This window comes from Athene noctua, chromosome 6 (assembly GCF_965140245.1).
Source record: "Athene noctua chromosome 6, bAthNoc1.hap1.1, whole genome shotgun sequence".
Lineage (NCBI taxonomy): Eukaryota > Metazoa > Chordata > Aves > Strigiformes > Strigidae > Athene > Athene noctua.
Window position 1 is genome coordinate 38,992,187 of NC_134042.1, and position 24,971 is coordinate 39,017,157.

At 45.3% G+C, this 24,971-nt stretch overlaps 1 protein-coding gene across 3 annotated transcripts in view; it reads right to left on the reverse strand.

Annotated features, from left to right (window-relative positions):
- Nucleotides 1-19: 19 nt before the first annotated feature.
- Nucleotides 20-24,971, reverse strand: part of CCDC85C (coiled-coil domain containing 85C) — a 114,264-nt gene continuing 89,312 nt past the window's right edge. For 2 of the 3 annotated variants that reach the window (XM_074908630.1, XM_074908629.1), the window contains 3 exons: nt 13,318-13,413; nt 5,338-5,436; nt 20-3,722 (listed from right to left, as the gene is read on the reverse strand). In XM_074908630.1, the coding sequence (XP_074764731.1) occupies nt 3,633-3,722; nt 5,338-5,436; nt 13,318-13,413 (285 nt within the window). In that variant the 3' untranslated portion in view covers nt 20-3,632. Of the gene's footprint in view, nt 3,723-5,337; nt 5,437-13,317; nt 13,414-15,047; nt 15,132-24,971 lie in introns of those variants that run through there. The other variant, XM_074908633.1, reaches the window with a different exon arrangement.

The following is a 24,971-nucleotide window of genomic DNA, read 5'->3' on the forward strand; positions in this document are numbered from 1 at the left end:
AAAAAGAATGTATTTTATTTTATTCAACTAGAAGTATACACTATCACAATCAATATCTTACTTCATTTTTACTAAAATATTTCAAATGAATGTTTTACACACATTATCAAAAAAATCTGTACTATTACTTTCCCTCCCCCAAAAAGCCAGAGTGGTTCAATAATAGGTAAAAACGCGTGCTAAGGTCTAAAGAATTTTGCTATATACACAACAGCAGGTGCTAACCTTTCCAGTTCTTTGTAAATCATATACAGAAAATATAGCAGGGCTGTAAGATCACAGGTTTAACAGAAATCAAACTTTAAACTGATTTCTAAAGCAGCACAAATAGACTTTCCCCACATTATGAAAAATATACAATTTTATCACTTTACAGTCATGCACTTTGAAAAAGATCAGTAGTACTCTTCCCCCACAGTTTCTAAAAAGATAAAAGGTCACTTTAACACTGATTTCTTTTAATATCTAATATTTGGATAAAAATGTGCCATTCTCAACAAGGTTGTGCTCAGCAGTCTTATCAAGGTGCAAAGAGCCAACTGAAGCTGGTTACACCGCAGCGTTTCAGAAACTTATGGAAACGCTGCTTCAGTCACTCCAACAAAAGTCAAGGATGTGATTTTAGTTTCCTTAAGCAAGCAAAGTCCATTTGTAAACAGTGGATGCTTTCTTTGCCAGGGGATTGCAGAACCAGGACTTCAATCTCGAGGAAATTAACTTGGACTACTGCCCCAAATATATCAGTTTAATGGCTGCTATTTCATAGGATGCTCCCTTCCAACATAATGTACAAAGCTCCTCAGGTAGGTTTCACTGAAGACTTAGCGCATAGGTAAGGGAATTTAAATATGCGTATAAACCATCTTTTTTAGACAACTGAAAACGCAGCACCCAAGTCATCCTGTGAAGTCATTGAGTGTCATTTTAGTCAGGAAGACACTTTATAGCTCTAATGAAGCTAAGTATGAAGAGTAGCAAGCCTAAACACCCCCGAGCATAACACTCCCATGTACAGCGCTGTCGTGTTCTTCTGCAAAATCAACGATGCACATCTTGCATTGAAGCTCTGTGCTGCCAAATAGAATCCTAAAGAAACAGGATCTACTCTAAGAGTATCAAGCCTGTTCAGCTGAACTAGTGGCTACCCTGTAAACTGGCTCTTTGGGATTTGCAGCACTGATGGACTTCCATTGTACCACTATTTCCCTTGTAGGTGAGGTCTGCAGGTGGATCAAAACAAGCTTTGCTTGAAGTCATTGAATAGATTTTTGAGAGAGATTTGATAGTAAGGAATATCTGAATGAGAATTACATAGCTGGTGAGACTAGTAGTTTGATTAGTATAGCTCCTGTCTTGTTGAGAGGACCTGCTAGTCTGATATCCTAAAATAGCAAGCACGTCATCAATACAATTAACTCTCTACAAGTGCTGGCAACATTTGCGTTGCTCGAGTTAAAATTCACTGACGTAAATTAACCTTGTTCCCAATATGCTTAAATTCTCTGCTTAATCCAGTGATTAGATGCCACTGAAATTAAAATGGGCTTTCAAGCAGATAGATTAAAGTAAACCTCTGTTCTACATTAGATGTTAAGGAAGAACGATGCCTCTGCTTTGCATCACCTTTTCTGGTACAAAAATCTTAAGGTATAAATTGTACAGGAGGAAGACAAGTAATCAATGGTGACCAGAAACTCGAGGTCAAAACAAAAAGCAAAGAGGAGGAAATCTGGAATCCTCTAAAGATGCCATATTTTAAAGGAGACAGACTCTAGAATGGATTTTTCAAGACTGCATAGGATGTAAATATTATTAGAGTTAGCTAGCTCAGCATTCGCTGACTGGACAGTAGTAAGAAATAAACTACTGGTGAGTGTGTAAGAGTATGTATGTATGGGGGTGGTTCTTGGATTATTTTTTTTTTTTCAAATAACCTACTCGACTTGTTACATTTTTATTTCTGCAATGAATAGTAAAGTGGTGCTTACTCTTACTGATTACTATGTATTTTGGTTGTATTCCTTCTCTGTTTTTTTACTGGTTATAGATCTCTGCTCTGACACTCCAAATTCCTTACCCAGGCAGTTAAATTATTGTATACCATGGGACCAATTTCCTTTCATAACTTGCAGCATGGGCTCCTCGGTATTTTTATCTGCACTCCATGTTAATACAATACCACAAATTAATAACTCAACTGGTAGAACAAATTAATTAAAGAGGATGTCCAGCTAATGTCCAGCTAATTCAGCTGTCTGTAGCTCTGACTGATCCTTACAGAGAATAAGAAGAAAGTGATGGTGTTTGAGGTCATTAGATCTTCAAACTAATCACTAAAATCGATGCAACTTTTGAAGAGGAGGCTTTGATCTTTTCACATGCCTGTCTTTAAAATTATTTTACACCAATGAGTTTAATAACCAAGCCCCACTTCCTTGGACTATTGGGAAAGAACAGCTAATAAAATACAGGGACAGCTGCTGTGACAACTTGGAAAAGGGGGTCAAATTCTTACAACTATACAAGCAGCTACTCCACGATAGCAAAATATAAGTCCCATTGTTTTATATACAACCATTAGAAGAAAGAAAAACCCACTCATTTTGGTTCAATAACAAAAATAAAGCTTGAATGGCAGGAAGTAGTCTCACCCAACAGCCTGTCTTTTATTCAGCTCTGCAACGTTGTTGTTTGGTTACCTTACACAGGAACCTATTATAGGTGAGGGATCAACAAGAACGTTAAAAAGAAATACCCAAATCTTCCTTATGTGAAAGATGAGCTGCTCTCGAAGATCCCTGTGACAGCCATTAGCACTGTTAGGACGGCAGTTTCTGCTGAATTATTTTGTAGTAAAAGCTTTACAGGAAAAAACTGTTGCCATATTTGTAGGGAATACTGGTGTGTGGCTAAGTAACTTCATTCACATTATGACTGCAGAAATCTTGTGTCATTTGTTCATGAAAAATAGTTCATTAACAGCTGATACAGAATCTTAAGCCTTTCTGTGTGCTTGCGTGGTGACTACCACCGTACAGTGTACTAAGTGGTACTAGTGTTTTTAGCTCACCACTCAATACTGTACATAGCGCCTTGTGAAAACAGCTGCATGTCATTCTTCAAAAGAAGGACCTCCAAAAAAAGTGTTAGCAGCTCAGGAGCTTGGCAGGCAGTAAGCCAATGAATTTAAAGTCCTCTTTCCCTGGAAGGTGCTGCCTGGAGCCACTAACCCAGCTATGACTCACTGACAAGCAGGTGAACTGGAGCGATATAAACTGTGACCTCTCCACAGGTTAAAGGGTCTTCTTGTTCCTCTTAGAAATTCTCTTGAGTTAGTCAATTCTAGAAACAGACCATTACAACAAAGCAGGTTTGAACTACAATACAAATGATGCAAGTCTGGCATTATTGAATGGTTACCCATTGAACAGTAGTTCCAGAGCACCACAGCCTGGAAATCAGGCCTTTAGCTGCCATATTTACACTATTGTTACAAAAAAAGCAAAAAGAAAAAAGGAAACCCTGAAAAAAAACTCAACCCCAACTCCCAAAGAACAGGCAGCCAGAAACGCTGAGCTCTGCCTCTTTAGTCTTCACAGAATCATTCACTTCCAGCCTCCGGGACAGTTTTCCTACAAGGGACCCTTGAACTGGTTTCCCGAAAGATGTTGCCTGATGGAGGGTTTGGAGCTCGCAGCATCACCCAGCTTTCGCCAGACAACCTGTGAGAAAAAATAAAGGGGCGGGGGGGAGAAAGACAGGAATTTAAAAACTGCAAAGCCACTAAGGAGTTACAGTATTTTCATTAATTGCAGTCTGCAAGTCAAAAAAGGCCGTTTCCCAGAGCTGGGATGTAATACTCAGAAGAGCCACTGGATGGCATCTGTGCACCAGTTTCCAAGGAAAACATTGATGCATTTTTCTAATTAGTCTCTTGAAATTAGAACCATTTTTGCCTGGGGTAATAGTATAAAACAAATACACTAGGTTCAGAAGCTAAGTTCAATGGTAGGTCAACTGTGCCCTGCTTACAGAAATGATGTTACCATGAACAGAAAAGATAATGAAAAAGATAATGATTAACATTTTATCTATATACACATATAGATATGTATGCGTGTATATATATATATATATATATATGACTTTCTAAAAAGACAAATATTTTATCACTCTAGGACCAATAAGGTAAGTGAGGTTATTTTTAAAAAATAAGAAACTGCAAAGGACTTCACAGCTGTCTTGACTCTACATAAAATGAATATTTAAAGAAAAAACATCTGATGATACACAAACAGAAATGAGTCCATTTGGGAGGATAAAGTTATGGCTTTTTAACTTTGCACGCTGCATGGCTACAAGGGAATGTGGCATTAGGCAGACAAAATATCCTAAAAAGCAGGCCTTCATTTACTTTGGTCTGCACTTTGCTTATAGGGATACAGCAACCAAAGTGAAGTGCCTCAGCCCTTGCCAAGAATTTAAGTCTGCAAGATGCACTTGTGTTCTTTTCACACTTTTTAGGGTTGAGGTGGTTTTCAGAACTTAAACGGAGGGTTAGGCTCCTCTCTGCTGCTGTGAGGCACTAAACTGACACTTGAGCTGACCTCCAATGTGGGCTTCCAAAAGAGAAGGCTCCATAAAGGTTCCTCCTCCTGACTGTGGGCACTGCTGGTGGCAGATCCCCGACTGCAGGCAATGTGCATCGAGCCACGTTCTAGCAGAAATCCCAAACTCTTTGTTCAAAGCTAGAGCATGGCCAAAGTGCTTTGAAGCTGGAGGCAGTGCCACAGAAGCAGACACCACCAAGGAGAGGTTTGGTACAAATGTTCACTGTACAGGACGTGGCAAGCTCAGTTAACAGTGTGGTTGACCAACATGTTGGTAGTGCTATAAGCACCTGCATACTATGATGCTGTTCAGACATGAATATTCTCTCTCTCATGTTATCTTATGGTTTAGGCTCAAACCCATTCAAGCTGTACAGCTCTAAAGTAGCAACTAGTTGCTGCTCAGCCCAAACTGAGTCCCTAAGGGCACAGTTGAAGTCAACTACTAACAGGACTCTCCAAGGCAGGGAGAGACATTTGCACAGCTCTATCAGCTAGACTAGCTACTCTGCACCCTTGAAGGCAGCAGAGTGGGAAATATCTGCTGAGCAAAGGGAACGAGGCACTCGGGTTACTGATACCCAAAGCGGTGGCCAGCACAGCCTCCACTCTTTCCTCATGCCTGTGGATCTTGCATCAAGCAGGGCTTGTACACAGCAGAACTCTGCTCCTCTGTACTTCTAACAAACACAAAAGAAACCCTAGAGATGCTGCGAGGAGTTATTACATTGCACATTTCACGAACGATCGCCTTCTCCTTTTCACTCAGGTCTTCTTCATAGTTGTCTTGCATTTGCCTGTCCAAATTTTCATGGACCTCAAGGACCTACAAAAAAACAGTATTACAAAAGTATTATGTTCCTCAGATAATTAAGTGTTCCTAACAACCTCATTAACTAGTATTTAAACTGGTAGGATTCACAAATCTTTGAGAGTCAGAGCACTGCAAAGATGAGCATGACACCAGGTTGGGCACCTCCATCCTCTCCCTTCCCTGGTGATGGAATGCCTCTGTCCTACCACCTGCATGGTGTGGCTGCCATCACAGTCCTGGGGACCATGTGATAATTGGCAGCAAGTTGCCTGTGCACACAAACACATCTCTTCCAGGAAAGCTGCTGGTGGCCCCACCTTCCAGGCAGCTCCCTCAAGGCAGCTTCCAGGCAGCTCCCCCAGCAACTCAAGCTCCCTCCATTCCCCTCTTGCGCAGGAGTGGCACTTCTCCACTCCCTTCTACTAATGTAAGTCATGAGGCTACTGTGGTCAGCCTAGGCCAGCAGCTTTTAGGTCTAACAGGGTTTTAAACATCAGGGAAAGAGGCAAACAGATTTGTACCACTGAAAAGCAGAGTATTACCCACTGTGCAGCTTAAGTGTGTGGTCTCCAATCAGCCATGAACTTTCAGATCTTAAACAGACACAGCCAATTTCACTCACCTTTTGGCTGAAAATTGTTTTTAACACATTTAGTTTCTCAAGGGAACCCCTCAGAGGTCCATGATGACAGTAAGAAAGAGACAGGCTGTTAGTACACAGCCCTGGGACTCAGAGATCCCGATTTGATTCCTGGCTCTTACCCACTCCCTCTTCCCGCTGGATGCAGCCAGGGTGCGAAGGGAATGGGAACGGGATGAGGAAAAAAACGTACAGCCTGCCAGGACCCTGCATGCTGACCACAGTCCTCTGAAGGCGCCGTCCCCACCGAGTGCTGAATGCCGTGAGGAATCTGGGTCACCCTCTCCTTGTGCTACAGACGCCCTCTGAAGATGGAGATAATCGCCCCGACTGCCCAAGCTTTACTTTAATCTCCATCAGCACCATGTCCTCCCACAGCGCATGCCCCATAAAGGTCAGGGAATAGGTGGCCCTTGGCCGGGGCTGGCACACATGCACATCCTCTGAACACCCAGGATTGCAGCCACAGGGGAACATTCACCAGCCGCTCAGTGAGTTCAGCAGGTACAAATGCTGATGAATACAGGCCATAACCACAAAGTGCTGGTGCCAGGCCTGTCTGGTCCTCCAGGAGCAGCTCTGGTTTGCTGTCTTTCCTCTCATGCCTGGCTACAGGCAGCGCACCCAGATACATGCTTGCAGCACCCTGCCTGCAGTAGCCTCGGGAGGAGTGGGGCATTGCTTTTCCTTTCCCTCCTGCTCATGACTAGGGGTATTTTCCCATTATATTAACAGGAGAAAAGCACTGCAAAAAATGGAGACATGTCTGCAAAAGAATAGAAATAGCCTGAGAGGGGCAGGGTGAAGGATTTGAGATTCTCCAAGGAGGCTATGCTCTGCGGCTCAGAGAGCAACTCCAGCAGGCACCCCTAGATCTGGGAAGAACCAGGTTTCCTTGCAGAGACAGAGATGTTACAGCTCCACACCAACATCCCAGACCTGACATGTCCAGTGCTCATGTTCATGGGCCCCCTGGATGCCACTCAGACACTGGTGGCTGGGCCACACTTGCAGATTTGCCTTGGGAAAACAAGTAAATGTGCTGTGAAAGCAGCTCAGGACACAGCAAAAAACAGTGGAAATGTCCTGCCTGTGACTTATTTTCTTAGATTTCAGGTTGACAATGTCTAAAAATGGAAAAAGTCTGATTTTTAACCTCTTTCTTTTAAATAGCACTTGAAGACATGTTCCCCAAGCGTTGATCCCCCGGCCACACATGTGGTCTATGTGGTTGCTGGATCCCACCACGCGCTGCCCACACCCCACACTTCTGTAGCAGTGGGGAGCCAGCCCCCACATCCCACCTGGGGCACGCACTGTCCCAGAGCACCTCCAGGGCAGCAGGGCCTGGCTGTGCCCCAGTGGTGCCTCCATCACAGAGATGAGGCTGCCTGGGGCTCAAGGAAGCCCTTGCTTCCCTCTGGAAACACAGTGACCCACAGGATACCCCCTCCATAGTGCATGCATGCATTCAGATAGCTCCTCCGGATGGGCATGCTACACGAGTTGGGCATTTCACTGCGCAGGACTGCCTCAAGATTTTACTGCTGTGCCTCAGCTGAACTACATACCTCACCCAGGGCTTTGCCACTGATGAAAAAGGTGTTCAGCCCAGTGTGCAGGGTCAAAGTTCCTGGAGTCATCCAATGCCATCAAACAGCACATGGTCTTACTCACCACGATACATCCACATGTATATAAAGCAGTACAGCAGGTGTATTTGTGAGCATAAATACTCCTACACCTCTCAGGGAAGAACAGAGCCAGATGCAGCGCTAGATGGGTTTCACCCTCTGCTGAGGCATACAGCACCGGCTGCTCCACAAAATGGGATAACAGGGTAGATTATCCCTGGTCTGCCTCAGTACAGCTGTACTTGAACTGCGTTACAAACAAAAATAGGTCATTCTCCTAGGGCCCTTAACCTACTTCTAAAACGCACCAGCTAGTTTAACCAACATAGCTGGAACCAGTCTTTGCACAAATAAGGATTATCCACGTCCTTTCTAAGAGGAGAGGAAGGGCAAGAGGGATGCAAAAACCATGTATGTGCTGACAGAGAGCATCTATTTTTTGCTAAAGAGGAGAGAATTAATTATTGATCCAGCTGGACTCGCACATCGAACTCACTTGGAGTCAGTGTGCCTCCAATGGTTGGCTGTAAAGGCAGCAGCCTGCAGGATCACATCCCCGTGCAGAGCACCAGGGCTGTCTGGCTGGCAGCTAAACACCGGCTGTGTCCACAGGGCAAGTGTCAAGGACAGCTACGGTTTAGCTTAGTTAAAGATCACATCGGCTCCAGCCTCTGTTTCCATCAGCCATGCACAAATCTCAGCGGACAAAAATAAACTGTTTCTATTACTTGTGTTTAAACTAAAACCACATTCCCTAGTCCAGGAGGTGTGGAAGGGTGATGCAGCCCCTTTCTTTCAGTGAATGTGTCTTTTAATGGTGTTAAGAAGGCAGAGCTGGAGCCAAAAGCCGATCAACAGAAGTTATGGTTATATTTAATTTCTGAATGACTTGGGACTCATTTACCCTGGAAAAGATCCTGCTCCCCAGGCCCACCCCACATCTGGGCAGGCACTTTGTAAAGATGTGTTAGCATCTTGGGTATGGGAAAAAGGGATTCAGGGGGTTAAAACTCAACAGCCTGTCCTGGAAATGCATGATGGAAAAAAATACATTCTGAAGGGTGAAATTGCCTCCTGAAGAAAGGCAGGAAGGCTTCTTAGTGCCGACCGAGCCCCAGCCATTCTCAGATCCTGCCAGGCACTGTCTCAGCTGTTTAGAAGGACCAGGTTAATGTTCCTCTGGTTACACCGCTGAGGACTATACAGCCTCACATAAATTGTCTATGGCTCAGCTGAAGATCAAGGACTGTGGATTCAGTGTGGATCTAAGAAACTGAGGTATATCCTCCCATGATTTCAGCCCCATCCCAACCCAGGAGCGCAAGGAAAACAGAGAAGTATACCCCAGGCTCGAAGTGGATCATGCCATCCCTTCCTTTTTGCTCTTCATCACGCTACACTGACAGCACTTGGCCCTTCACGGATGCACCAGTGCTATGTGGTCTCCCTGGGTAAAACACTGGTCAGCAAGAGCAGCCTGCTCCGCTCAGGCATGGGGTGATGGCCCATGCAGGGGGATGGGGCTGGACCAGGTAATGCTGCTCTTCTGCCTGGGGACGCCACCTCCCAAAGAACCCACACTTTGTTCTCGATGAGCATGCTGGCTCATCTGGCTTTCTCCCTGCCAACACCTAAACTCTGAGGAACGCCTTGGGTATATTTAGTTGTCCTTCATGACTGCTCTGATGTCTGTGACCAAGGCAGTGTCACCTCAAAGTCACCAGTCCATCATATCCACCTCCCTTCTGACTTGCTGTACTGGCCCCAGATGACCATGGAATGCATATTTAAAAAACAAACAAAAAACCCCACCAAAAACTCCAGACGACTGCAGTACAGCTTTGGTAGAGAGTTGAAAGTTGAGGTAAGCATTTCTGTACCAGAAAGCACCCTGCGAATGAGGGATGCTTTCTGAAGGGTGCAAGTCTCACTGATTTTATTGATTTACAAATTAAATGGACAATGCACTAAGGAACACAGAATCCTGCTTCAGCAAGGGAACAGTCTATGTGCCCTGCTGGGACTTATACCTGTTTTTTGGCAGAGCCAAATCCTGCCATATCCAAGATTAGAACAAGTGACTAATCACCTGTTCAATGACTCTGTGAACATGGGAGAGATACAGGCTGCTGCTACAGGGGGAGTTGGGATACAGGCTAAACATCATTCTCTTACATTTTTCTCTTCCTCACCTCCCCATGACTTCAGCAGGTTTGCTCAATTCCTAAGAAATATGCTTTGATGTTCACCAAGATACTGAGCTGTAGCATATGTACCTTTTATTCTCATTAACAAAAACAGCTGTTAGGAGTGCCAACCTGTCATCTTGCTCCTTATTTAGTAGGCACAAATAAACAAAAACTATTTCAAAAGCAAAACTAAAGAAAACCCCTAAACATGTTCAAGAAAGAATTTACACTAAATGGCAGGCAATGCTTCAGCCACATAGCTAGCATTCAGCTGCCAGAAAAAGCCAAGGAAAAAGCCTAGGGGAGATTACATAGATGGGTGCAGACAGAGGCAATCCAGAAGCCCTGTGGGTCCATGCAGAGTGCCCAGCCCCTCAGTGACCTTTGCTTGGGCGCAGAGCCACATCCTTGCAGCCACATCACTTCTGGACAGACTCACATGCAAGCACCCCGCAAGACAAGCAACGCCAACTTCCATCTCTCCTCTCCTTTCCTCATGGTAAGGAGGTAGCCTGGTACACACATAGGACTTCTTTACACAACCAAGAAGGGTTTTTTCTATTATCTGATGTGGTATAGCCAAAGTGCAAAGTCTTATCTGTAGGCTACACTCTTCTCCTCAAGGGAAGGTCATGAGCTATATCACAGGTGGTGAGAGTCTAAGCTGGTAGCTGCATCCAGTTTCCCACATGCAGGGACTGGCACTGGAAAAGCTGCCCAGTTCTGCAGGGTGCAAATAAGACCTACTCCATATGCTATAGCATGCTGTGGCCAAAAGATGTTATCTTCTACCCAGTTTAAGATCTGCAGCTGGAGACCAGCAGCCACAATTTCACTGTGCCACAAGAGGGAAGAGATCAAGACCATGACCGGTTTACTCAGTCTTTTCAACTTCCAGCTGACCTTTGGAAATGGGCTACAGGATGGAAAAATAAACACCTTCTCATCCCTCCCCGCCACACTGACCTATAGGATAATTTCCTCCTCACTTCACATGTGAGAATATTTTTAACCTTAAGTGTGTGAGCAGGACACATCACATGAGATCATTTATGCCCCATGAGATGTGACTGCTATGCCACCTGCTCACTGACCCCAGCCATGGCACTTTCCAGGGTTTTTAAAACAGACAAATAAATGTACCCCATTGGCCAAATTATGAAAATACAGAGGAGATTCCTTCCAGACCTTCCTAGGGATCAATAAAGCTCTGAAGTAGAGGAGGAGGAGGAGGAGGATGATGATTATTATTATTATTACATTACTAACAACGACGATATGTGCAAGCAAGCAGTCATCCAACTTCCTTTCAACCCCTTTATATGCATCATTGCACCAGACCTCCCAAACTTAATTTCCAGTTTCCAAGAATCTTCCTCATTAATTTTCCCATCCCTTCCATAAGCTTATCAAACTGCATCTTAAAACCATTTATGTTTCTTGCCTTTACTGAGAATTTCAGTCCTGTCTTCCCTAAAGCAAATAGGAACCCAATTTCCCCCCAGAATGTGTTCATACTCAATTTACAACTATTTGATCTTGTAACTTAAAAACATTATCAACTCTGCTTAATACTGTCCGTCACCACCACCTCACCAAAGGCAATGAAGAGCAGGAGCAGAAAGGTATGAACCTCACAGTTTGGGAAGAAACAGGCAACAGCAGTAGTCTGGACTGTATGAGGGCTTGGATGATTAAATACAAGCAAAACTGGATTAGTACAAAGTGTCAGAAAAACAAAGGTATCACATGAGTTCTTCAAGGCACCAGTTTAGCAGATCCATATGCATGTATATACACAGGAGAAATGTCACAAGTGCGATGCAGCACAGTACAGGATGGAGCACAACAACCTGCTGATAGCACAGAACCATTCACAACAAGCACAGAAGAAACTTGTCTGGAAAACACAGGACAAATACACCAAGGCAAGTGAACTGCCACTTGTGTGGTGAGGGCTCTTTTGGGAACTACTAAAAACTGTACTGAAGGTATTTTTTAATCCTTGAAGGTGCTACTAACACTTCACATCCAATGAGTTATTGAATCTGGGTATATAAAGCCTCAAGTGAGCTGAAAAATCAAGATTTTCATCTTGAAGGATCTTTTATAATTTAAATTAAAATTTGATCCAAACCAAACTTGTCTTTTGTAATTCCTCACACACCATAAATACATAGAAGATGAACTACTTGAGAAAGAGTGACACTCAATATCCACTAAGGATCTTGCAGATGCCCAGTGGAACCAACATCCTTCCCAGCTGCACTACTGCTTCTCCTGACACTTGTCAGTTTTACCACCACCATGTGCCACCTCCTGGAGCCAAGAGACCCTGGACAGGCACAAAAAAGTAAGATGAAAACACTAAACCCAAGAAAAATTAGTTAACTTGTAGATCAAAGCTATGAGTAACAACTGTGTCATTTATTTAGCTGTCAGATGTGGAAATATACAAAGCAAAGAGTTTTGTAAGCACCAGTCTCCAGGTCTAGGACAGGCTAAGCTAGTATCAATGCCACTGCTGAACCTTTTTTACAGCACTGACTATGGGGATCTTAGCTCCAGAGTAGCCATCCTTTGATTTGATGAAAGCTTTTTAACCCCGTACAAAATTTTACAGCTTCAACAAATCTAAATTTAGAAATCAGTATATTCCAGCCAGAGCCTAATTTGGAGACTTTCCAGCCACCCCATGGCACCTTGGAAAGGATTTGTGCTTCCATATCCCTTAGATACTCAGAGATAACTTGCTGAACTAGTTAAACATGTAACAAATACCAGGGTATTACATTTCTCCTGCTAATGGATGGTCACTAGGACTTGACAACAGCTGTGAAATCACTGTGCAAGTTTTTTCCTTTAACTCAGCTAGCAGTGTCCCACAGTTTTTATTGCCAGTGGTCCTGGCTTTAATCCCCACTGATGATGCACATATCTACATGGATATGATGCCATGGTTTGCTGTACATTTACATAAAATAAAGACTCTCTCCTTTGAAGATTGCTGCAGGATTTTCAATAACAAAATCTATGTAGGAACTGCAGGTTTTGTGTACCTTTTAAAAACAGCATTTCATTCACCACTGTCAACCCAGAGACCCAGTTTACACAGGACTGATGAAAAGAAAGGGTAACCAAGACCTTCAGCATCAGCAGCTTTTGTTGGAGGTTTCCCACCCAAAAAAATAGTCACACATGCTCTTACTTCACTCCACAACTATGTGAAACAATGATTATTCATCATGATACAGGTGCCTATTACTGACAATCTGCCTGAGTACAAACTTTCTATTTCTAGTTGTGTTTCCATGAGAAGAGCAAAAATCCAGTTCTCCCACTTTGGAGTTTGTTGCCCCACACGGCACCATACTGTATGGTGCTGTGCAGCACAGCCCTACAGCCCTGTGGGGATCTGCAGCATCCTCACCTTCATAGCATGCACAACAGCCTCTGGTTTCTGACCAACAGGGATGTATCCTGCTGCAGGAGAAGACGCAAGATCAGATGTCATGCGAGCTGGTCCCTGTTGAAACAAGAGAAGATATGTTTTAATTCCATTTGGGTGATTTAAGCAAGGAGGAAGAAAATATCAAAAAAATTTGAGCACTAGCTTCTCTCAAATTCAACCCCCTTCAGCCACCTGCAAAGACAAAAGACACCACTACCCCTTCCTCACAAGTCACTTGATTTAATGCCATTTAAGCCTGCCATCACTCAGTCTAATTGTACTCAGTCAAGAGATCACCCTGGTTTAAAGCTACATTGATTGAAGAAACATTTTTTGCTCACTTAGGATAACTTTGTACAAGAACAAGATCAAACAGTTCTCATCCTTCTAGCCAAGAAAGCAATGCAAACAAGATGATTTTCCATCAAAGTGGTCATTTCTAAGAAGCTACATTCATGAAAGAAACACTTGGCATAACTTCATTGCTTTTCTGGCAACATTTTCACATAGACATCAAGTACCAATCTTCAGCTACAGAGAAAATTGTGAAAGCAACCTTAAAATAAGCAGATGTCCAAACCTAATGTTGGCTGGGTTTGTTTCCAAAATGCCGGCCATCCCTCCTGCATGAAGGATCTCATTGGGAAAGATGCCGAAATTACATTTTACGAAAGATTTCTACTGTCCAAACAGCCTTGTAAGCATTTTTAATAGGGCTTTCTTTTTTTAAAGCCATCTGACTTGGATGATGAGAGACACAATATCTTTATTCAGTGAGATGCACCCTGCCTGTCCCTAATATTTTTGCATTGCTTTGTAGCAGTGGGAGAAATCAACAATGAAACCATTGACCAAACTTGCATTTAGTCTTCACATCCTTTAGAAAACACAAAGAATTATTATACTGGGGGCTTCTAAAGCAAATTAGGATGGCAGAGCGACATGTAGCACCATCAGAGGAATGCTTTCACATACAACACACGAGGCACTCAGTTCTCATCTTTTCCACGTTTAAAAACACAGCATGTTTTATGCTTCATCTCATCACTTTGCTTTCTAAGCTAAGGCCAGCAAGCTAGTCATGCCAGAAAGGAGGACCAACGACGGGCACTTTGCCACCTCTCATTCTTCAAATGTTTTAAGTTGTGGGGGACTTTTTACTAATAAAAGTGTTCATGTGCATATATTAAAGAAAAAGATGGGCCAATCTATTAGGCTACTGACAAAGATAGCATGAAAAGCATGGAGCCTTTCATGCCTAGGCCACTGATCTGTGCTTAACCCATGTCATGACCAACAGCCATTTACTCATAATAGCGATCTTCATGAGCGGAGTTGCTGGTGTTACAAAAACTTTCTTTCTGAGAGGCAGGCATCTCAGAAAAAGGAAAATTAGACTTAATAACTCCATGGTAATTCTCCAAGAAGATTTAACAGACTGCCAAAGCACAGAGACCAAAAGACACTCACAAGTTGGGCAGGGTTCTGGACCTGCTGGCAGAGGGTTACAGCTTGCTGGAGCTGTGGCTGCCTGGGGACATGTCCTCAGCCATCCTGTCCATAATGTCACAGAGAAAAGGCAGAGGCTGGGGAGGGAGCACCAGAGACGAGGTCCAACCAGTCTACAGCTGCCATTTAAGACTCCAAAATGGGTTACAAATTTCTCACATAGCTGGTAAATCCAACAGAGTCCTTCCAGAATCCCACAGAGGTCAGACACCAATACATGCATAATTCCTCTGGCTTCAGCATGAAGGTTGCCTTCTTTCCATAAATGACCAAGATCATGACAACTGAAAGCAGAATATTTAGGAGTTTATGGCCATGAACCATACTTGATATGGATCTTCCCCCACATCCCTCTTTAGAAGTAACACAGGGAATACCAAGCAAAGGTCTAACATCCAATATTTCTTCTGAGTTGAGAATAATGTGACAAAGTAAAATAAATTCTGCAGGATCCTGCTGCTGGCAATATTTTAAATAGTGTTTTCTGACCAAACTACAGTAGATCACCAGGTCTCCTGCATGACAGGACTCAGCAGCTTCTCCTCACAGAACTCAAGTCACTAATGAGCTACAAAGCATTTTCATTATTATAATCACTCTCAAAATTATTCCAGAATACAAATGAAATCAGAATAATTAGAAAGAAATGTTTTCTAAAGAGCTTGACCATGCTGGCAAGATAAAAGTAATCCTGCAAGCACACTGATGCACTAGATATGTTGCATCACACAAAAAACATTCAAAGGGCCACCTTCTTTCTCAGATGAGTGGCTGAAATTTGGCAAGGGCAATCAATTGAGCTTCTCCTGAACACAGGTAGAGAATCTGACTGAAGAGAGAAAAATAATGTTAAATTAAAGACTGAGGGATGCAGCAAAGGAGGTAGACCCAAAACTTGCTGTTGGAGTCTCAGTAACAGATTATTTCATTTCTAAAATAGACATGATACTTGATCCTTAGATTGGAAGCCAAAGCCCCCAACCAGCTGAAACACATATCCAAATTGATGAGTGCAATGGTCACCAAACAACCACGCTGTTGGCCTGCTATGCCTCAGTCCACAGACTTACTACAAAAGGCCAAACATGCATGTGAAGAAGTGGGGGAGCAAGCAAAGATCTCACCAACATCCCCGCTCTTTGCAACTGTAGGATGTAACAAGTAAAATTACCTACACTGCTAAGGGTGGCTTAATATTTATCATTACACGTAGCTCTTTTTGTGCAATTGCACCCTGAGAAACGGCTCTTTCCAGACACACGAAGGGTCAGAGTTTTATAAAGGGGGGTGAGTACTTCATTCCCACTGCTTCCAGTGTAGTTCACAAAAAAAAAAAAATCTTCAGCCAAACTCCTATCAGCTTCCTGCACAAAGGCATACATAAAGGAGGCCAGAAAAGAGGGGACGGTAGTCAGCAAGGAAAGAAATGACAACATATCCAGCAGGATGCATGGCCAGCCTTTGGAGGATGGAGGAGAGGAAAATGGGCAGAGTTCACCAATAGTGTTAGCTAAAGGGGAGGAAATGGAAGGAATTGGAGATAAGGTCAAGGTTTCTGGACTGGAAAACTGCCAACAGTGGGAGAGATGGGAAGAAAGAAGAGGATGTGCATTTCACCCAGCAGGAAACCAGTTCAAATGAAATGCCGGAGAGGGGGAACCAGAGACAGGAGATTGGAAGAAGGGCAGGAGGGAGGGGGAAATCTCAGGAAGTCAGCATTAAGGTAGGAGCTGAAATCACGCAGATGGTGGAGATTCCTCATGCCTAAAATAGACACATTTGGAAACCGTCGCTAAGAATTACCACAGCTGCACCCCAGCACTCTAACTCAGCTACTCTGAGGACCTCCATCACTCCAGAAACACAAGCCCTTCCGATTCCCTATAGCTGACATTCTCAAAGCCATGGGAACACAACTGACTCAGCACCCTGATGGACAATAATAGCAAGGTTAATCTGGTTACATCCTAAGAAGCAGAAATTGCCCATATAGGCAAAAAGCAATACAGTGTGTTTGGGGGCATGTATCACTTTCAATTTCCTCTTCCTGCCTGGTTTTGTCAAACATGCACTCTCCGTGTTACATGGACTTCTGGCTTTTCCACTTGCTCGGTTTTCATAGTGTTTGGTAGCTCAGAGATGGTTCACTCTTCATCCTCAGACATGTGGCTGAGGTGTCACATAATTATATAAATGAATGGTGCTAAAAGACAGCTCAGAAGTCACCAAAAAGGGTGCTCTTTTATTTATAATAAATCTGTTGAGAAACACCAGCTTGACTGTTTTTCTAGTTTGCTTCTGCTTCTGCTGAGTCATTTCAAAATGCAGTTTCTTATTCTCTTTGACGTCAACTAACTTTAGAGTTGCTTCAGGTTTACAGCAGCAGAGACAAGACTGGAAGTTAGCTTGTTCAACTCATCACTTATACAAGGAATTTGTAGTTCAAAAAGAAAACAACTGTACATCTATGTTGTGGTGTCAGATGGTCACCCGGGTAGAATTACATCACACACCACTTTCTGTTTCATCCACAGTCACAGTTACACTGCCAAAAGGAGCAGCCCAGCGGTTAGGTTACCAGCCTAATTAAGAGCGGGGGGCTCTAAGTTATGTATCTGATGCATTGGGGTTCCCGAGTGCTTGGAGGAAGCACCTTATCCTCCTTCCCTACACACAGGGTTTGTTGACCACTGCACCTCTGAGACCCAGAGATAGTTCTTCAAGAGATGTCTTTAAGAAGCAAAAGTCCCAGGGAACCTAACATGGAGCTGTGTGTGACCCATCCAATGCTTCCTAGGTAAGTTGGTGCTTTTGCTGCTCTGCAAACCACTGTGGCAGTTCAGAGCACTTGAGACTGCTGTAGCATGGATCTGTGATGAGTACAGCCCTGGAAAGAGCAGCTCTGCCTCTGCTGCTGAGATGGCTCTGGGACTGAGGTGTCCCGAGAGGCCCCTGAAGAGGCTCTTCACATCCCTCGTGGGAGTCAAGTGTCAAGTACACACCCCCCCAGCCCCTCTCCCAGTGGAGAAACCATGACAAGAGCTATTCCTCTGCTGCCTCTGTGGAGACAGCAGTACTGAAGCACCACTGAATACATTTTCCTTCCAGCCCTTGCCTGCTCCTCCATTTCAAGCAGATCAGTGCTGGATATTTCCTGGTGTCTCTGATGGGACCAACACACTTCTCTGACCTTTCTGTTCCCACGTAGCATCAGCCCTCTCCCCATTCCACCAGTCCCACACCCTGCATTCCCAAACCACAAATCCACCAGGAAAGCCCAATTCTGTTCAAGACCCTTCCAGAAACCTCTCACTGGAGCCTGCAGAGTTTATGGTTCAATCTCCAAGTCTGTAAGGAAATTCACAGTCCAGCTGTGTCATTAATAGATTTAAAGAAAAGAGAGAGGAACTCTGCAGTCTCTTATGCCAGAGCATCCTTGAAGCAGTATGTCATGCACAAGGGATAAATCCCCCAGTTCTCTATTGCTAAGAATGACATTTGACCTGGTGACCGCCTCAAATCCAAAGCAGAAAACAAACCGAACTAGCCCCACTCACTGCTACAGCCGAGAACCCAAAGACAATCAGCAAAGCAACAGCGCTGATGTGAGAAATAAAATCTGATGACCATAAATACCGCCAATGATTTTTTTTAATCTGAGACTGTGATGGTATGACTTTGGCTAAATGTCAGGTATCCACCAAGTCGCTCTATCAAAATATGAAAAGCAAAGGCCTCAACTTGCAGCTGCTGGAGAACATCTGCTGCTCTGTATCAAGCCATGATGGCATTGCCAGTGTCCAAAACCAAGTTGCCTAATGAGTCCTTGCTGGCTCTATCTGGTTGCATGGATACCATGGATGCTGACAAGCACTGCCATCAATACTCCATTCCAACGTGTTTGGAAGAACAAAATTAATAGGACTCTCTCTAATAGGCACGCTGGGAACTTCTGATAATGACACACCTCCACAGAGGCAAAATAAGGCTTAAAATATGAACATTTCTTAATAAGAGTGGGAATGCTTTGGAACCCAAGAAGAAAAGAGCCTAACTGGGGATGACATGTGTCTGCTCTTTTAGAGGTTTTGGGTTAGAAATCTCAAAAACTAACAAAGAAATTGCAATAAACAATTTCTCCTTGATTCCTCGAGGGATATGAAAAGACATGAGACCTTGGTCCTGCCATCAGTTTTCAATCTCTTTCTGTTCAATTATATTCTGTCTTCTAATGATATCCTTTCCTACCTCAGCTCTGAGAGAGCTATTCCTGATCTGCAGAAAGACTGCAAAAGACTAAGTTTCAAAAGCCAGAGGAGAGCATCATGCTGCTTTTACTTCGCCTAACAGTCACAGCCCAGGCACTGAGGGTGCTTCAGACCAACATGGAGTGTGTGAGCAAGTGTCAGTGCTTCTGAACTTCACATCTTCTCCTTGCTTTCTATTAATTTTTGTCTACCATTTCAAAAAACAAGCAGACAGTTAGGATTCAAACCCAATTAAATAAACCACACTTTTCTAATGGCATACCACAGACAACATTAAAGCTAAATGGAGTCCTATCAGACACTGTGAAGTTTTTATTGCCAAGACAGAACAAGGAAAATTACATTACAGGCAGGCACTGTCAGACAACTCACAATAAAATTCTCAGGCACGTCTATTTATCTCACAGTGGCTTTGTTTGCAGCCTGCTTACCCAGGTTTGAATTATACTTGAGCCCTACTTTAGCACCCATCACCATCCAGGTGTTTGACATAAATAAAGGTGCTGACACTGCTCTGTAAATTAGGAACTGTTAAAGGACAAGCAAGAGGCATGCCCACAGCCACATGGAAAATGGGTGGCAGAGCCAAACGATAACACGGAAAGGTGCCGTGTCTGACTGCAAATCCCAGCCCCAGCATGCTGCCGGAGTGGGGAGCCCACCATATTCTGGTTTTGTGAATGGCACTTGTGGCTACAAAGTTTAGAAAATGCCTGCAGGAGCTCCAGCCAGAGACAGTGCTGGGGGGTAGATGGGGAAAACCAGCAGCAAAATCAAGGACCAAGAGCATGGAACCACTCTAGCATGGGCGAAGCATCCCCAGACCCTCACAGGGAACACACTGAAGCCCCAAAGCACAGCGTCCTTGTCAAAAATGCAGCACAGGCACCACCAAGTGCAAGCACTGGGCTCATGCAGACAGTTGGTCCATTCAGAAATAAAAATTTCCCTTCACGTAGAGGTAAGTGGCATCCCCAGGAGATCACACACCAAAAAATTTCCCGTTACCACCAGACTGAGCAACTCCCTGGGCCCCACAAAGGTAGGTCAGACCCCCTCATCATTTTGCAGCCCGGGCCACCTTTCCCATCCTCTGCTGCCTTGCAGCTGCAGGGGGTTAATGGCTGAAACAAAGCGGTGGTGCTGTGCAGCGCTGAAGCGTGACATGACGCCAGGCTGACATTTCGCCCTCCCTTCCTTTGAAGCCCCTTCCGTCCCTGCTGCATCTTCTCATGCCCATGGCAGCTCTGTCTTTGTCACCACGCATGGTGCTCCTGAAGGGGTCCGGCTCCTTTCACAGCCTCCCAGGGCCAAGGCTACCTGAAGGCACCCTGGCAGCAGCCCCAGGGCTCCTTGCTGGCTGCAAGATTTCCCAGAGGCATGAAGAAGCGACTGGTGCCGGCTCCTCTGCAAACCACACTGTGCTAAGCACAGCCTTTTTGCCACCCTGCTGCGGATGAGCGCAGGACACCCTCACCAGAGCCAGGGAGCACCCAGGTCTCTACATGTCCAGTCTGCCTGGCAGATGATCCAAAGTGATGGTGACACTTGGTTGTTGTTATTCCGTGTCTACTGTGCAGAAAGCCTGCCAGCATGCAGCTCAAAACAAACCACCCGCTCCCACCTTGTGCACTTAAATGGCTGCACAGCCCTAAGTTCCCAAAGTCACAGTTGCGAGTGCTTGACACCCTGCCACCAGGCACAGGAGAAGGAACATGTCAGAGGTCCCGCAGACAGACACCGGCTCCCCAGCACAACATGGGTTCTGACCACTGGCAGGAGTGAGTGCAGGAGCCATCAGTACTCTGTATTAGCATCTTCCCTATCAAATCAAGGGACTTTATTGCAGATGCTAATCTCCTTTGGCATTCTTAATTTGCTGCCTTTAATCATAGAGAGCAGCTGGTCATGTAAACATTCAAATCCATGAATTAACTGCTGGGTCTGCACAGGAGCCAGGCAGAGCCCATCTGTACGGCTCAGCCACCACCTCCTGCATCTTCACAGCCTCTGCAGAGGTCAGGAAATCTACTTAAGTAACACAAAGGTCTTACACAGCCCTTCTGATTAACAGAGAAACAACTTAACTGTTTCATTTCTTTCTGAGCATAAACATCAAGGACGCCTGGCGAAAGAAGCAGCTCTTCTCCCTGGCCCACGCGACACAGCACTGGCTGTACGGGCTGTGCTGGAGCACCAAAGGAAAGGGAGGATTTGAGGGACTGCCCCAGACAGGATAAACAAAGTCAGGACATTGTTTGCAACTGGATCTCATTTACAAACAGGAAGGGTGCCTCTTCTCAGCACCGCACAAACAGCGGACTGCAGCTCCAGCCCTGGGAAACTCCGGGTGAGGCAGCTTCCTCCGGCGGCAGGAGGGGAGAGGAGAGGAGGGCGGTTGCTCTCTGCCTTGGTACCAGTGCCGGGGAGCTGAAATGGGTGCAGGCTGTTGAAACGGCCCACCGGCACCTTCAGCTGCCCACTTGGACTTTAAAATTGTTACCAGCATGACATATTCAGAGCAGCTTCAGCCGGTAACTACCTGATACAAGCAAACAAGAAGCCGTCTGACTGCCACCGACAGAGCGAGCCCATGCTGAACACACGGACAAAGTGCACTAACTCCAACCGACTCACAGGGGCACTATCAGCGTGAGGATTTTGAGAGGTGCTAGTTCTTTTAATAAAGGAACATCAAGTACATTTGATTTCAGAAGGAAACAGTGGGTATTTTTAAGACTTCCCTGATTTTGAAGTAAATGTGATTTAGGTATGGCCCAGGTGAAAGGCTCTGGGTGGGTGGAGGATGCACACAGATGCAGAAGACCTGCGCACATCTGTATTACCCTTCCAGGGCTCCCATTTCAGCCTGGCTGCCCTGGCTGTCCCTGGTGAAGCAGCCTCCTCCCAAGCCTGAGGCAGAGCGAGGGTCTGCTGTGCCCCTAACTCTCTCCCCCGACCCATTGCCAGCCCCACACAAACACATGTGACAAGTGAGCATGAGAACCTACAGCAGATCCTCAAAGCAGATTAATTTTACTTGCCTCCTGTGGTTACCTGTGAGGGTGGTTTATGAACACGGCCTGTCAATGCCTATTTCGCTCATCAAATCCCCAAACTTTGTCATTGACAAACTTTGTGGTGGTTGGCTGCTGTGGGGAAAAAAGCCACCCGCCGCTCAGAGCCGCTACAGTAACTGCTGATGAAGGGCAGCTGCCTCCAAAAACGGATCGGTTTGTTCTCAGCTGCTGGTAATACTGAAGCTTCACAATAGTGCTCCCTGGGCTGCAAATCCCAACAAACCTTTCATTTTACTTTCCCTTCCGCAGTCGCTGTTGCCGCAGCAGCAAAACGGCTGCCTTGAATTTCTCTCTTTGTCTGCTAAATAGCATCCTGGTGGTATCCGTGCTGCCGGCAGGAAGGAGCTGCCTTCTGCGGCGCTCCTCGATCCTTGTTTCCCCCTGCCCAGAAAGGACCGCGGCCATCATCGCTGCTGGGGGAAGGTAAGAAGCAGACCTGGGGTCATCCTCCAACACATGCCAGCAGAGCTCAGCTCAACTGACAGACACGGGGCTGAGGGGATGGGAGAAGGCAGGGGACCACTGGGGCACTGCCTTGGGCTTGGTGGAGTGACAGAAGGGGCTGAAGGCATTTTGAGAGGCTGCAATGCAACACTGAAGCTGCAAAGAGCATTCCTGGGGATGCCAGAGGTACTGGGCAGCCCAGGGATCCCCGTGCCCTGGGGCTTTGTGCAGCACAGCGAGGGGCTGGGGGCTCCATGCTGGTAATGGCAGGGTCGCTGTGCTGCGCAGGGACACCTCAGGGCCATGATAAGGTACCCTGTGCTCTGGGTGACTCTGCAGGGGCATCAATGCCCAGACAGCTCCCCTGGCTCTTCTGGGCACCACAATGGGAACAGTGGTCTCTGGCCATTTCAAATTTGATTTTAAAAGTCAGGTTGGCTTGAAGAAGCTGATCCAGTTCTCCCCTGAGAGAGGAACAGATTTACTCCCATGCAGGCTGAGGAAGGCACTAGCAGACTTGCTCTGGGTCCCCTAGTGAGACCCAAGACCAGGCTTGGGACACAGCCATGTCTCTCTGCCTATGCCAGCCTGGCAAAGGGGCTAGCTTCATTCTTCCTCTGCAGGGAGCTGAGGGAGAGATACCTTCTCACTTTTCTTCTGCCTTCGCACTTGTATGTGAAGAGGATGAGAGACCACCATCTTTCCAGACAGGAGGAAGGGACAGGACTGTCACTGGGGTTGGGGTTTAGCTACTACATGCCCTCGTATCACCTCTCCTCGCCACTGCTCTCACAGGCTCAGGAGACAACCAGCACATTAGCCAAGGACTCTCTTATCATCCCTTCCCAACCCATCTAACGGCTTCCCTTTACACCTACAGACCACAAACATTTGGGTTTGTTTTTATAATAGTGGGTGTGCCATATGGCAAAACGAAATACACTTCTCACAAGTATCGCTACAAGGCAGAGCTACAAAATACAGCTGGTTGTGACTGTGGTGGGAATTAAGGGAAGGAGCCGAAGAAGCCAGTGTGCTGCAGCCAGGCAGCCAGAGCCATCTCCCAGGCTTTGCATCCTGCTGGAAACAGGCACTGATTAAAATGCATTGAGAGGCAGTGCTGGGAAGCCAGGGACTCGGCGCTCCTCTCAGTCAAGTGCTCTCTATCAAATAACCACACTTGTTCTGCTTCTTTGCATTTTCCTGTGGACCTCACTGGTTTTGGAGTAGATTTAGGGAGGAAAATGGAATTGTCTCTTCCCATGCTGGCCTGTAGCCTAAACCAGACTTCTGAGAGATGCAGCTTTGAATACCCTAATGGAAATTTCCCTTTTTTCCAGAGATACTTGTAGTCCCTAGGGATGTATATAAAGTCTGCGCAATGGCACCATCATCACTGTCTTCTCAAAACAGGGAGCTTTGCTCAGTCCTTGCAGAGTTTATCTGCAGGCACTTTTCCCAGGGACTCCCAGCTCCAGACCCTGGATCAGCACAGGTCCCTTCCTGCAGCCACGACCTGCAGACACATCCTCCCACACCTGGCCGGGGCACCGCTGGGAGCTCCTGCTCCTCAGTAAGGGGTCACACAGAAAACTACCACAGTACAAATTCAGTACAAAAACTTAAGTAAGGGGAAAGTGATATTTATTTTAACGTAAAATTGATTTCTCCAACATGTCACTCACACCTGCACACCTACAACCTCACACACACACATTCACCAAAAGGTAGATGTGTATGTGGCATGGCTGGGGTCACTGTGTGTGACACAGAGGACAAGGGACATCCACTAGCAAGTCCTAATGACAGCTCTGGTGTCCCTCTTCATTGACAGCAAAGTACGGGGTTTTGGACATATTTTTCACATGCTTTAGGAGTCAGTAGTTATTACAGGCTGATCTTTAACTCAACATCTTGTTTACTCACCCCTCATAAACCCTAGGAAAGCTGGTGCCTGTTGTATCCTTTCCCTCATTTTGGGCACTTTATCTAAACCTTCCTCTCGGAACCACAGGAAGCTCAATGGCACATCACAGCGTAACCTTGGTCCTGTCACAAACCACACATCCTGCACCATTTATTCATTTTTTTGCTGCTGGTTGTGTCTTTGGTCATCATCACAGGCTATGTGTCCCTTGCTCTAGCATTCCTGCTGGTGATTTCACACACACTTTTCTATTTACACTCCATACACACTAACACTATTTCCATTACAAACCTCTACAGTACTTTCACCAAAGGCAGGATTCCTATTATAAACCATGTGAACGCTAATATCAAATTTTGAGTCTAAGACAGCCAGGCTAGCTCCAACTGCTAGTAAAAGGATGGT